The 13,588-nt window shown below is 48.1% G+C and overlaps 1 protein-coding gene across 1 annotated transcript in view; it reads right to left on the bottom strand.

Annotated features, from left to right (window-relative positions):
- The window catches only part of LOC127237131 (kinesin-like protein KIF19), a 45,760-nt gene that overhangs the window by 15,384 nt on the left and 16,788 nt on the right, over nt 1–13,588 (bottom strand). Inside the window, exons 5-12 of the mRNA XM_051205197.1 lie at nt 12,473–12,609; nt 11,632–11,757; nt 9,044–9,238; nt 7,126–7,278; nt 6,745–6,867; nt 5,417–5,567; nt 2,141–2,315; nt 919–1,093 (exon numbers count right to left, since the gene is read on the bottom strand). Of these exons, the coding sequence (XP_051061154.1) occupies nt 919–1,093; nt 2,141–2,315; nt 5,417–5,567; nt 6,745–6,867; nt 7,126–7,278; nt 9,044–9,238; nt 11,632–11,757; nt 12,473–12,609 (1,235 nt within the window). The remainder of the gene's footprint in view (nt 1–918; nt 1,094–2,140; nt 2,316–5,416; nt 5,568–6,744; nt 6,868–7,125; nt 7,279–9,043; nt 9,239–11,631; nt 11,758–12,472; nt 12,610–13,588) is intronic.

The following is a 13,588-nucleotide window of genomic DNA, read 5'->3' as shown; positions in this document are numbered from 1 at the left end:
CCTTGAGATTCATGCCATCTAGCTGATGCACATAATGGGCTTAGATGAGAGGCATCTCTCTTTCTTAAATTTAAAGGCTGCAGAGAATTTAATCATTAATGTGAAGTGAGACGGCAGGAACCTAGACTGCAGTGGGAAGGTGCAGCAACACGAAGGGCCTCTTGCTTTGGTTACATAGCATTTAAGAGAATTAAACAATGCCTGCTTTTAACAATCTGATGTCACTGGACGACTTCCCTACTCTCTAAGGACACACCCGCCAACATTTAGCTAATGAGCCACACAGTTCCTGGCATCACTGGCCTTCCCCAAAAGCTTCCTCAAGCAAGAGTTTTATAATTTTCCTAAATCACACTTACTCACTAGCCAGCTGTTACATCAACAGCTCATAAAAAAAAAAAAAAAAAAAGCTCCATTTTTTTTTTTTCTTTTTAGACAGGGTTCCTCTGTGTAGCCCTACCTGTCCTGGAACTTGCTCTGTAGAGCAGGCTGGCCTCCACCTGCCTCTGCGTCCCTACTGCTGGGATTAAAAGTATGCACCACCACCACCATCTGTCTTTTTTTTTTTTTTTTTTTTTTTTTTTTTTTTTTTTAAAGACAATGTCTCATGCATCCAGTCTCATGACCAAGGGGGCCTTGAACTTATGATCCTCCTGTCTCTACTTTCTGAGTGCTACAATTACAGGTATCTAGCATCATACCTGTTGCTGGGGATGGAACCCTGGGCCTTGTGCATGCTAAGCAAACCTCTACCAACTGAGCTACGTCCCAGCCCTAGACAATGTCTAGGAGCCTGAGACTCGGGTAGCTGTGTCTACACAGCTAGCTGTGTTTCACGGGATGAGCAGGATCTCTCAGAGTGTTGCCCAGCTCAGACAATAAGCGCCATTATCATGCCAGAGTATCCCTCTTCCTCACCTTGAGGGCTGCCGTTTTCCGCTGTTCAGCCAGGAGCAGGTTCACCTCCTCTCTGGCCAGAGCCACCTCTGGGGGCTCTGAAGCTTCAACCTCCTCTCCGTCAGCATCCCCTGGCTCCTCGTCCTTCTCAGTGTTTTCCGTGTTTGCGTGGTGGTGGGTCTTCTCCCGCTCCCAGCTGCAGCCAGAATACAGGTACCAGGGATCCATCATGCCTGACCGGAGAGTTCTACATCTCACACTCAGAGCTCTCCAGGCATGCTCATGGCATGGAAAAAGGATGGAATCAGGTCTCCCTTATGACCTTCGCCACCTATGTATCCAGCCCTATGTAGACCAGGCCAGCCTGGAACCCAGAGATCTACCTGCCTTTGCTGCCCGAGTGCTGGGATTAAAGGTGTGCACCACATCATGGCTGTGATTGCCTTGTTAAAGTTCAACTGACTCCAGTGTAAGCACTGTGCTGTTCATGTAACTGGAGAGGAGGAAGGCGAGTACAATGATGACAATGGCCATGACAAATGATGATGCAGTTGTCGTTCCAGCAATCAGGACACAGAAGCAGGAAGAGCACAAGTTCCAGGCCAGCCTGAGCTACATGGCAAGACCTTGTTCCAGACAAAGAGGGTGAAGGGAAGGAGAAAGGGAGAGGAGGGGAAGGAGAAAGGGAGGGGGAGGGACTGAGAAGAGAGGTGGGGGAGGGGAGAGAAGAGGAAGGGAATTAAAGGGAGAAGCAAGAATAGGGAGTGGAAAGCAGCAACGGGTTTGAGTGTGACAGTGCTGTTTGAAGTCACCCCCTAAGGGGGTGGCATGTGTCCAGGTTTCTTCAGGGAAATTGGAGGGACACCCGCTGTCCCAGTGTAATGATCACTAGAGTCCCTTTCACCTTCAGATGCTTGATGTGGATAGTGGGCAACCCTGCTACTCTCTGCACAGGATCACCCTGCCTTCAGATCAGGGATGCATATGGGAATCATGGGAGAGAGATTGCATTAATATTTACTGACCCCCTTGGGCTGGGTCTGGACCCCAGTGATAAGAGGTCCAAGGGATCTAGAAGTGTCTTGTGCTTGGGCCAGTTTACCAATAGGGTCATAACAGGAGAGGAATAGAGACAGGACCTGTTTCCTTGGGGACCTGCAGATGGTAGCAACCAGTGGCCCCCTCTGTTCCTTGGATTCCCTTCCTTTAGAGGATGTGCTGTGCCTAGCAACAGAGCACTCACTCTGCAATGGTCAGTAGGTGTCGAGACATGTCTATGTGCAGCTCAATGTTGGTATTCTCCAGCTCCACCAGGCTGCGCCGCATCTCCATCTGCTCCTTGAAAGCCCCAATAAGCTGTGCCCGGATCTTGTTCATCTGTAGACGACTGTCCTCCTCTGCATCATGGGGGATTGTGACTGTAGATGGGAAGAGGGCTGGCTGGGCTGAACTCCATGCTCACTCACTACAATGAGCCATGACCCTTGAACATGTGTGGATGGATGGAGGATGTATAGGTGTGTAGGTGAGAGGAAGTGTAGGTGGATGGGTGGGTAGGTAATTGATGGTGCATAAATTGATAAATGGATGGGTTTTTTTATAAAGAGATGGGTGTGTGCATGGATGGATAGATATGTGGGTGGGTGGATGCATGGAAGTAGATGGATGGGCAAATAACAGGGAGGAGGGATGAATGAATGGGGAATGGGTGGGTAGATGAATGTGCATTTGGGTGGACAGATGGATGGAGAAATAGGTGGGTAGATAAATAGATGTATGAGTAGATGGATGAATAGATGGAGGGATGTATATGAGGGTGGATGTATGTATGTATGTAGAGGGGTGGGTGGATGGATAGATGGGAAGATAAGTGGGTGGATGTACATGCATTTGGGTGAACAGATGGATGGGGAAATGTGTGGGTGGATGGGTAGTTGAATGGGTGGTATATAGATGGGTAAGTGGAAGGTTGGTGGATGGGTATGTGTCATGGTTTCACTTCTCTCTGAAAACCTTAATTTTTGTCTAATTGTCATATTACCCATTTAATACACATTTCAAATACTTTTACCTAGTCCAAGAAGTGAAAGCTATTTCAGCTGTGTTACACTTATGTTTCCTAAAGTATTTGAGACTTTCGATATGTTCCCTGCCACTAAGAATTCTGTATGGCTGGCAAGATGGCTTAATGGGTAAAGGTGCTTGCAGCCAAGCCTGACAACCCTAAGTTTAATTCCCCAGAGCCCACATGATAGAAGAAGTAAACCAATTCCTGAAAGTTGTCCTCTGACACACACACACACACACACAAATACATAATTAAAAAGTCTTGCCCACTCTTAATCATTGGGCTGCTTGCTTATTTTTATTAATTTTAGAAGTCCTCTGTAAATTATAGCTAAACTTATCTTCATAAACCAAAGAACATGTGTGTGGTATGTGTGCATATATCTAAGGGACATGACTTCAGAATATATGTCCTTTTGGTGGGTAGAGGGTTATGTGTGTATATGCTGTGTACATGTTGATGAGGGTCTGTGTGAGCATGTATGTAGTCACATGTGCCCATGCCAGGCTAGTGGTCAATATTGGATGTCTTTAGGAGTCTCCTCCTACCTCATGCTTTGAGACAGAGTCTCTCACTGATTTTGCAGCTCATCAACTGGCTAGACTAGACAGCCATCAAGCTCCAGGAATCCTCCAGACCCATCCTTACCAGTGCTGGGGTTAGAGACACCCAGTGCTGCCTGGTGTTTTGTTTTGTTTTTCCAGACAGGGTTTCTCTGTATAGCCCTGGCTGTCCTGGAACTAGTTCTGTAGACCAGGCTGATCTCAATCTCAGAGGTCTGCCTGCCTCTGCTTCCCAAGTGCTAGGATTAAAGGTGTGGGCCATCACATCCGGCCTGCTGCACCTGGCTTTTACAGGAGTGCTGAGGTTCCTAACAGGTCCTCATGTTTACATAGCAAGCAGTGACTTCACCTTCAAGCCCCACATAGGTGTCCTGAGAATCTGTTTTTACAAGCTTTATCTTTCTTTCTTTATTTTTTGAGAAAGAGAGAGAGAGAGAGAGAGAGAGAGAGAGAGAGAGAGAGAGAGTCTCATGCCTCCCTAGCTGGCCTCAAGTTCTCTATAATGAATTCAGTCCCCAAAGCCAGGTGTGAGAGCACCTATCTATAATCCTAGCACTGAAGCATGGAAGAGGCAAAGACAAGTGGATCCCTAGAGCACACTGGCCAGCCAGTGTAGATCAATTGCTAAGTTCCAAGTCCAGAGAGAGACCCTGCCTCAAAAAAAAATAGTATGGGGGCTGGAGAGATGTCTCAGCAATTAAGAGCATTGGCTGCTCCTCAGAGGACCTGAGTTTGACTCTCAGCACCCACATGGTGGCTGACAACTATTTGTAACTCCAGTCCTAGGGATATGTCCCCTCTTCTGGCCTCTTTAGGCACTGCACACACGTGGGGTACAGACACAGATGCAGCCAAAACACCCATACACATAAAATAAATAAAAATATTTAAAGTCAATTAAAAAATAAGAGCCAGATATGGAGGGCAGAGGATATACCTTTAATTCTAGCATTTAGGAGGCAGAGGCAAGAAGATCTCTGTGAGTTCAAAGCCAGCTTGGTGTACACAGTGAGTTCCAGGACAGCCAAGGCTACATAGAGAGTCTACTTTGTCTCAAAAACAAAAAACACAGTCAAAGCAGAAGGCAGTCACTATGAGATACTGTGAGGTTTGTTGGGTCCACCTGCTGCTTTGAGTCCTGACTCAGTGAGATTTAACTTCTTCCTCTCCTTCTGTCTTTTCTCTCGGAGGCTAGTCAGAGCCTGGGATGCCTTTTCTGATGCTCTGGCTTCCTTACTCTTTCTTGGAAGGTCCCTCCTTCATTTACCATGCATAGGAATATCAGCCATGTGCCTAAGCACCACACCTAAATTTCATGCTCCTACCTATGAATCTGTAATAATTTTCTCCTTAAACTCAAAAAAACATAAAGGTAGAGAGTGAGGAAGATACTCAACACTGACCTTTGACCTCCACACATGCAGACACGCACACACCAAAAAAGAAAGAAAATGAAATAATTAAAAAAAGAACATAAACCAGATATAGTGGTGCATGCCTTTAATCCCATGCTTGGGATGTGGAAGCAAGCAGATCTCTGTGAGTTCAAGGTCAGCCTGGTCTACAGAGTAAGTTCTAGGACAGCCAGAGCTACACAAAGAGATCCTGTCTCAAAACAAAACAAACAAAAAGAACATAAAATAGTCTAGTCCCATAGGCAAGAAACTAGAATCAGCCTGAGGCTCCTAGGGAATCAAGAACAATAGCTCTAGGCAGGGTCACAGTGGGTCACTGTGACTGTAGATAATCAGAATGCCCACAGCCAGGCACTTGGGCCAGGAGAGGCAATGGACCCATGGAACCTGGATGTTGGGCACAGAGTTCCAGGGAGGAGAAGGTACCAAGGCATCAGAGCCTGCTGGAGGCACAGGCCTATGCTCAGCACTACCTTGTATATCCAGGATGCCGGGGTCACTTTTCTTCTCCTTATCCTGCTTCTCAATCTTTGACTTGAGGTGCTCAATTTCCCTGCGCAGGTCAGAGATGACGTCAGTGTACTGCGCAATGCGGTAGGAGACATTCAGCAGGTTGCGCTTGACCTAATGGTAAGGACAAGTGCCCAAGATCGGGCATGGTGAGAAGTGTACTGAAGGACAAGCTTGAGAGATGACATGGTGAGTGTGGCTTCATTTAGTAGTTTCTTTATTCCATTTTTGTTTGGTATGTGCATACAAGTGTGTGCATACCTGCATGTCATGGCAAGCACATGGCTGTCGGAGGGTAACTTGTGGAAGTCAGTCCTTCTCCTTCCAACATATAGGTTCTGGGCCAACAGGCTTGGTGGCAATTACCTTAACCCACCCAAATTTCCATTTTCATCACTGTGAGTTCAGCATGGTAGCCTTGGTATAGTCACTCTGTGGTGCTACCAAAACTATTGTCCACCTTTGGAACTTACACATTTCACGAAACCAAAACTCAGTCTCCATTAAATATGCTCCATTAAAGACTCCCAGCCTCTGGCTGCAGAGGTGACTCAGTGGTTAAGAGCACTGGCTGCTCTTCTAGAGTCCTGAGTTCAATTCCCAGCACCCACATGGTGGCTCACAGCCATCTATGATGACATCTGATGTCCTCTTCTGGATATGCAGGCAGAATGCTGTATACATCATGAATAAATCTAAAAAAAAAAAAAAAAAAAAAAAAAAAAGACTTCCAGCCTCTCCCCATGTTCTGGCTCTACCACTCTGCTTCCAAGAATCTGACTCCTCTGGAGGCTGCATGGAAACCGATCCCACAGGACTTTTCTTTTGTGTCTGGTTGAATGCACTGAGCCCAATGCTCTCAAAGGCCCTCCATGCTATAGAGGGTGTCAGATGTGTGTGCTCATGCATGTGCAAGTCAGAAATCAATGTCAAGTGTCATTCTTCAGGCTCCATTTACCTTGTTTTTAAATTTTAATTAATTTTGAGGCAGGGTCTCACTGTGTATCACTGGCTGGCCTGAGTCTCCCTGATATAGACCAGACTGGCCTTGAACTCACAGTGATGTGCTTGCCTCTGCCTCCTGAATGCTGACATTAAAGGCCTGCACCGTGATGCCCAGCTCACCTTGTGGTCTAGAACTTGACAAAGAGGCTAGGTTGGCTGACCAGCAGCTTCAGGAATCTGTCTGTCTGTGTCCTTCTTTCCATGCCGCCACATCTGGCTTTTTTTTTTTTTTTTTTTTAATGTGGGTCTAGGGAAGTCAGGCCATCTTTCCCACTCACTCACTTACCCTTGTCTTGATGTTCTTTGCCCTGTAGGCATAGAGCAGTGTGGTTCTTGACTCCTCAAAACTGGTGCTGGCTGGGCTGATGTGGGCAATCATCACTGTGCGGCTGTTACCTCCCAGGGCATCCTGCTCAACACAAAATTGGGTTGATGGGAGCAGCATGTTCCCCACATCACCAGTGGCCCCAGCCTTCCTCCAGTATTGTCAGAGGTCTGGGAGAAGGGCAGATGATGCTGGGGACCACAGAGAGGCTAATGACTGGGGAGGAGAACTCAGGATAAGTGGGGCCTCCTCCAGGGCTCCAGGCCTCTGTGCTGGCAGTTAATTCCTGGAAGATGTTGTCAGCTACGAGGGCCCTTCCTGATCCCCAACTGGAGCACCTACCTTCAGCAGGCGTGTGAGTTTGCTGTCACGGAAGTTCACATACTGAGCGCGGCTGCCTCCCTTCTCACTAAGAGCATTGATGCAGTTGCCCAGTGCCAGCAGCGAGCGGTTGATGTGTGCACCCTCTTTCATTCTCTTGCCTCGGTTCTGAGTCTGAGCAGAGAAGCCAGGCTGAACATGGACTGAGTCCCTTCCTACTGATATCTTCCCTTCCCCATTCCCAGGGAGGGGACTGATATCAAAGGAGTGCCTACCCTGGAACTGAGGGTCATAAGTCCTAAGGACTTGAGAGGCCCTTGACAGAATAACACTAGTGGAGTATTAAGCATCCATTCTCAGGAGATATAGAGCTAATTGACATAGAAAAGCTAACTGAAATAAACAGATTGGAACCTAGACAACACTGCTTATAACAAAATGCAAGTGAGTGAGTGAGGAAGGTAAGTACCCTTCCTCCAACGCTGAGACTTACCCTAACCCTCACAGGTCTCCTTGATGGCTCTCTGAGAGTTTGCAGCCTCAGCACCTGATGTCCCCAATGCAGCCCCACTTATTTCCTCTATCGCACAGGCTCTGTAGCAGTCACCTGCCTGCACAATGATCCCCTTGTTTCATCTGCTGCACCTTAGGATGCAGGCTCTGGGAAGTCACACCTGTCTCTGTGGGCCATGCAGGTGGCTGGCCATAGTGGGTGCTCAATGGCATGAGCTAAATGAGCCGGTAAAGATGTGTTCAGAAGCCAGCAAACACATCCGAACCCAGCACCCCCCATGGTGGCTCACAACTGTCTATAACTCTAGTTCCAGAGAATCAGGCACCCTCTTCTGACCTTCACAGTACCAGGCACACAAGTGGTGCATGGACACACAGATTAAATTTAATGTTGCTGGCCTTGAACTCACTATGTAGCTGAAGATGGCCTTGAACTTCTGATTCTCCACCTCTGGGTTATATACATGTACTACCATATGCTGGCATTATATACATGCACTATCATACTTGGGGTTTCATGTGTGCTAGGCAAGCACTCCACCACCTGAGTTGCATCCGTAACACCTTTTTGTTTTCAGACAGAGTCTTTCTATGTCATCCAGTCTGAAACTCATGGTCCTCCTGCCTCATCCTCTCAGCACTGAAATGACAAGCATGTCTCAAGCACTGCAACCAGCACCAAATCTGTATAAAACAGGTACAGTGCTGGGCTTGAACTTGGCCAGGGAGGGCTATGGCTATGGAGATAATAAGCATCATTGCCTGGTGTGTTTACTAGAGGGACAGGGAAACACTAGGTCTGCAAAGGCCGAAATCAACTCCTTCTCTAGCCCAGCCCTAAACTGGGTCCCTGGCCTAGAGGAACGCCTGGGCCATCGGGTGACATCCAGGAAGCACAACAGCAAAGTCAAGGGACCCACAAACCGGAAAGGGGCTGTGGCACCCCTTTCTGCCATACTCCTGTGCACCTATCTACCTTTCCACAGTGTGGAACTCCAAACGTTTCCTTGCACTCCAACCCAACTCCTCAGGACCTGTCTCAGCCCAGCCCTAAGACTCCTGCTCACAGACTCTGTAGACTGTGAAAGCATGGCCTCCCTGGATACTGCTATCTGATTACATGTGTCACCCCAATGCATGGGGCTTCCCAGGCCCAGGATGAGCCCACACAGCAAGTGGGACATCTTCAGTAGGTGCAGGGTGAGCTGCCTGCCACAAGGGCAACCCTCTGAGAGAGTCGGTTCCCTGCCTTCCTTACTAAATGCTTGCAGGATTCAGCCAGCTCTCCTCCGCCCAACACTGTCGTGGGTGCTGAAGGCATATCTCAACAGGGACAGGCCCGATCCCACTCAGACTGAGGATGACAGACCCCAAGTTGAAAGATAGCAAAGACACCTGAAAGTGGGTGGACTTCGGGGGGCCGTACCTGGGCTGCACGCTCCGCGCCTGCCAGGTCCACCATGAAGAGCCTCCCGAGGCGCACCTCCTCTGCTAGGTCGCCGCCTCGGCTTTTCTGGTGCACAGTGACCTGCAGCACCGCATGGGAGCGGGATGAAGTCTTGTTGGTAGCTGTGGGCTCCTGTGTACGCTGCCGGTTGCCCTTGGTGAGAAGCTCCATGATCTGAGGGCAGAGGAAAAGAAAGGCAAATCACAGACCCGAGTGGCCATACATTCCTTCTAGAAAGACCCAAGCTCTGGCACTGGGACGCTTATAGCAGCAATTTCGGGTTTGTGGTGTGAAGTGATTAGTTAAATCAACTGGGGGAATGGAAGATTCTTGATGTGCACCCAATTTGCCCTTTCTCTACTAGTGACAGACATGACTAATGGGTTATCTATGTCACACACACTCCCCACCCCCACCTGCCACGCTTTAAAACAAAATCTTACTGTAGGGGACAGTCTTAAGTCAACTTGACAGAAGCTAGAGTTATCTGAAAACAGGGAACTTCAACTGAGAAACTGTCTCCATAAAATCCAACTATAAGGCATTTTCTTAATTAGTGATTGCTGGGGAAGGGCCCAGCCCGTGGTAGGTAGTGCCATCTCTAGGCTGGCAATCCTGGGTGCAGGCTGAGCAAGACCTATGGAACAAGTCAGTAAGTAATACTTCTCCATGGCCTCTGCATCAGCTCCTGTCTCCAGGTTCCTGTCCTATTAAGAGTACCTGTCCTGACTTCCTTCAATAATGAACAGCAAAATGGAACCATAGACCAAATAAACCCCTACCTTTCCAGCTTGTCTTTTGGTCATGGTGTTTCACCATAGCAATAGAAACCCCAACTAAGACACATCATCTGGGCTAACTCAAACTCACTATGTAACCAGGGATGACCTTCATTTTCTGATCCTCTGCTTCCTACTCCTGAATGCTTGGATTGCAAATTCCACCACGCCCAGTGTTTACAGTACTGAGGATGGACTCATGCATGCTAGGCAAGCACTCTACCAACTGGGCTACATCTGCAACCCAACTCACCCCTTCTCCACAGAGCCTAGAGTAGCCCTGACCCTTTTCAGGTCACAACTCCAAGCAGCTGCAGAACTGATAGGGTTGGCAATGGAAGTGAACCCCTCTGCCATGCAAGCAGCTACAGAAGCAGAGCAGCAATCCTCTCCCTGAGCCCCTGCTGGGTAGGAACCAGGGCTAGGACTGCACAGTGTGTACGGGGCAAGAGTCCGGGGAGGCTAAGATGCCCAGTGTCATTCAGGCCATGGTAGCTCAGATCTGTCATCCTAATGTTTGAGAAGCTGAGGCAGGAGAATTGCTGCAAGTATAAGCCCAGCCTGGGCTACATAGTGAATCCCAAGCTGTAGGCTACAATGTGAAATCCCAGGCTAAAGAGACAGCTATGTTAGTAAAGGAGTTACTGCACAGACTGAGTTTAGATCCCAGAATCAATGCAAAAGAAGGAAGGAAGGAAGGAAGGAAGAAAGGGAGGGAGGGAGGACGCAAAAGCTGGACATAGTGGCATGTGTTTGTAATCCCAGTACTGAAAAGAGACAGAATAGGATGACCAGGGCAGCAGCTTACTATTTGGCAACTTCTAGACCATTAAGAGACCCTGTTTCTAAAACAAAATATCAATGTGGGATGCTGGACAGACAGCTCAGCAGTTTGGAGCACTGGCTGTTCCTCCAAGGACCAGAGTTCAATTCCCAGTATCCACATGGCAGCTCACAACTATCTGTAATTCCAGTTCCAGGAGATCCATTGCCCTCTTCTGACCTCTGAGGTCATGCATGTGGTGCACAGACATATACAGGTAAAACACCCATACACACAAAATAAAAATAAATCTTTTTAAAGAAGCTGTTCTCTAAGCCAGCTGATGGTGGTATACACCTTTAATTTTAGCACTCAAAAGGCACTAAGAAGGCAGAGGCAGGCAGATCTCTGAGTTTGAGGCCAGTTTGGTTTACAGAGTGAGTTCCAGGACAGCCAGGGCTACACAGAAAAACCCTGACTCAATAAACAAACAAACAAACAAATTTTTAAAAGAGATGGAGAAAGAGACAGGTGTGGTGATGAACCCACATGCAGTAGGCAGAGGCAGATGGGCATCTGTGAGTTCCAGGGCAGCCTGGTCTAATAGCAAGTTCCAAGCCAGCTAGAATCCCATAGAGAGACCCTGTCTCGTAAAAAGAAAGACAGGGAAAAGGAAGGAAAGGGGGACAAGGGGAGATGAGGGGAGCCGGTGCAGGGAAATTTGTTGTCTGCCCTTGTAAAGGAACAATCATCCTGTCAGTTAGTGGTAATCAAGCCAAGCTATGTTCACCTGGTGCACTGTGCTTGGATGTGCCTGGTGTGCACCTGGAGGCTGAGGGCATCGCACAGGATCAATAGGTGATGTCTGCCTGGAGCATCAGCAAGGAGGCATACCTGACTGCAGAGACCTGAGATCTCAGACCAAGTTCAGGTGCCAGGAAACAGCTCAGCTTGGCCCTGCAAGCTGGTCACTGCACAGCAAACTTAAGCAAGGAGGACTTTGTGGGCTGGGCTGTGACACTCACCTCTTGAGCATTTGAGGTGGATACTTCTGTGATGCCTGCAATTTGGATGCTGCCTCTAGAGTCTTCTCTCAGCTCCAGAAACCCAGAAGATGGATTCAGGAGGTCACGGATGACTTCGTTATAAATCTGGAGCAGGACAGAAAGGTTGGGACAAAGTAGCAAAGAATCATAAAGAAGGGGCTGGAGAAATGGCTTGGGGCTTAAGAGTACTGGCTGCTCTTGCAGAGGACTGGGGTTCAAGTCCCAGAACCCACATAGTGGATTTCAATTGTCCTGTAACTCCGGTTCCAGAGGAACTGACACCCTTTTTTGGCCTCTGTGGCTACCAGGAAGGCACGTGGCACACAGACACACATCCAGGGCAAAACACATCCATACACATAAAATAAACTTAAAAATGTTGGGGGTGGGTTGAGACAGGGTTTCTCTGTGTAGCCCTGGCTATCCTGGAACTCAGAGATCTCCCTACCTCTCTCTCCCAAGTACTGACATCAAAGGCATGCTTTACTATGCCCAGCGTAAATAATTTTTAAATTATTTAGTTAGTATGGGTGTTTGCTAGCATCTATATCCATGTAACACTTGCACACAGTGCCCTTAAAGGCCAGAAGAAGATGTTGAATCACCTAGAAGTGGAGTTTCAGACAGTTGTGAGTTACCATATGGGTACTGGGAATTGAATCCATGTCCTGTAAAACCAGCCCCCTAAAATATTTTTAAAAGAACCAATTGGAAGCCTGAGCTGCTGGAGAGCTCACTCCCTGAGAATGAGTTCTGCACAGGCAGTCAGTATTGTACTCATTCTGTGGTTGATCTAACTGAGGCAGGAGAGCTGGCTCACCTCCAGATAAGACATAGACACACTATATTCCATGTTGTCCTGGGTCTCCTCGATGGCCTGGAAGAGGTCAGTGAGGGTCTGTAGGTAGATGCCAGGCTCCGAGTCCATGCCCAGCATGGTGTGGGTCTTCCCAGCACCTGCGGGAGGGTGGGGCTTAAATATGCTGTGCAATAAGAGGCCTGAAAATCTGCATGGTCTCAGGTGGTGTTCTCTATGAGGGGACATCACTGGTCCCCTCCCCTCAAAAAGGACAGCATGGGCTTGTCCTTCCCTGTAAAGCAGGCACTTCACTGACTGGTAAGTGAATGGAGGTGCCAGGCCCCCACCTACACAGACAGGGTTCCAGTTTCACCCAAGGCTTCATTCTGTAGACCAGGCAAGCACTTATAACTCAGCTATTCTTTCTTTTTCCTTTCATTTTCTTATTTATTCAAGACAAGGTCTCATTATATAGCCCAGGCTGACCTGGAACTTGTGAGCTTCCTGCCTTAGCCCATGCCACCTGTTTGCAAACATCAGCTGAGCATTACTCACAACCTTGGAGAAGAAACCCACAGTCCTCCTGAGTAGGAAATCACAGTCTGAGGTTGAATGTAGCATCAGTCTTGGGAAAGTTCCACCCCTGATGGATGGCTATGTGCTCTAGGGCAGCTATCTTATTTCTTGGACTCTTTCCTGTGAGGAGGGAACATTCTTGCCGAGGTGTGGATGACAAAACCCAGTGTGTAAGTCCCTGGTGCCCTATAATGAGGCTCAGTACTAGAGTACTAGCCTAGAATGCATGAGGCATTGGGTTCAGTCCCTGGTACTACATATATATATCTGGGCAGTAGTGGTGCATGCCTTTAATCCCAGCACTTTCTAGGCAGAGGCAAGTGGATCTCTGTGAGTTCAAGGCCAGCTCTACAGAGTAAGTTCTAGGACAGCCAGACTGTTTCACAGAGAAACCCTGTCTCAAAAAATCAAATGTGTGTGTGTGTGTGTGTGTGTGTGTGTGTGTGTGTGTGTGTGTGTGTGTGTATGGACTGGGGATGTGACTCAATTGGCAGGAAAGCCACCTAGAATACATAAAACCCTGGATTCCATCTCCAGTATGGCATAAACCAGTCATGGCAA

The sequence above is a fragment of the Phodopus roborovskii genome, unplaced genomic scaffold, assembly GCF_943737965.1.
Source record: "Phodopus roborovskii unplaced genomic scaffold, PHOROB, whole genome shotgun sequence".
In the NCBI taxonomy this organism is placed as follows: domain Eukaryota; kingdom Metazoa; phylum Chordata; class Mammalia; order Rodentia; family Cricetidae; genus Phodopus; species Phodopus roborovskii.
The sequence above is the reverse complement of the archived record's forward strand: the minus strand, read 5'-3'. Positions and strand labels throughout refer to the sequence as shown.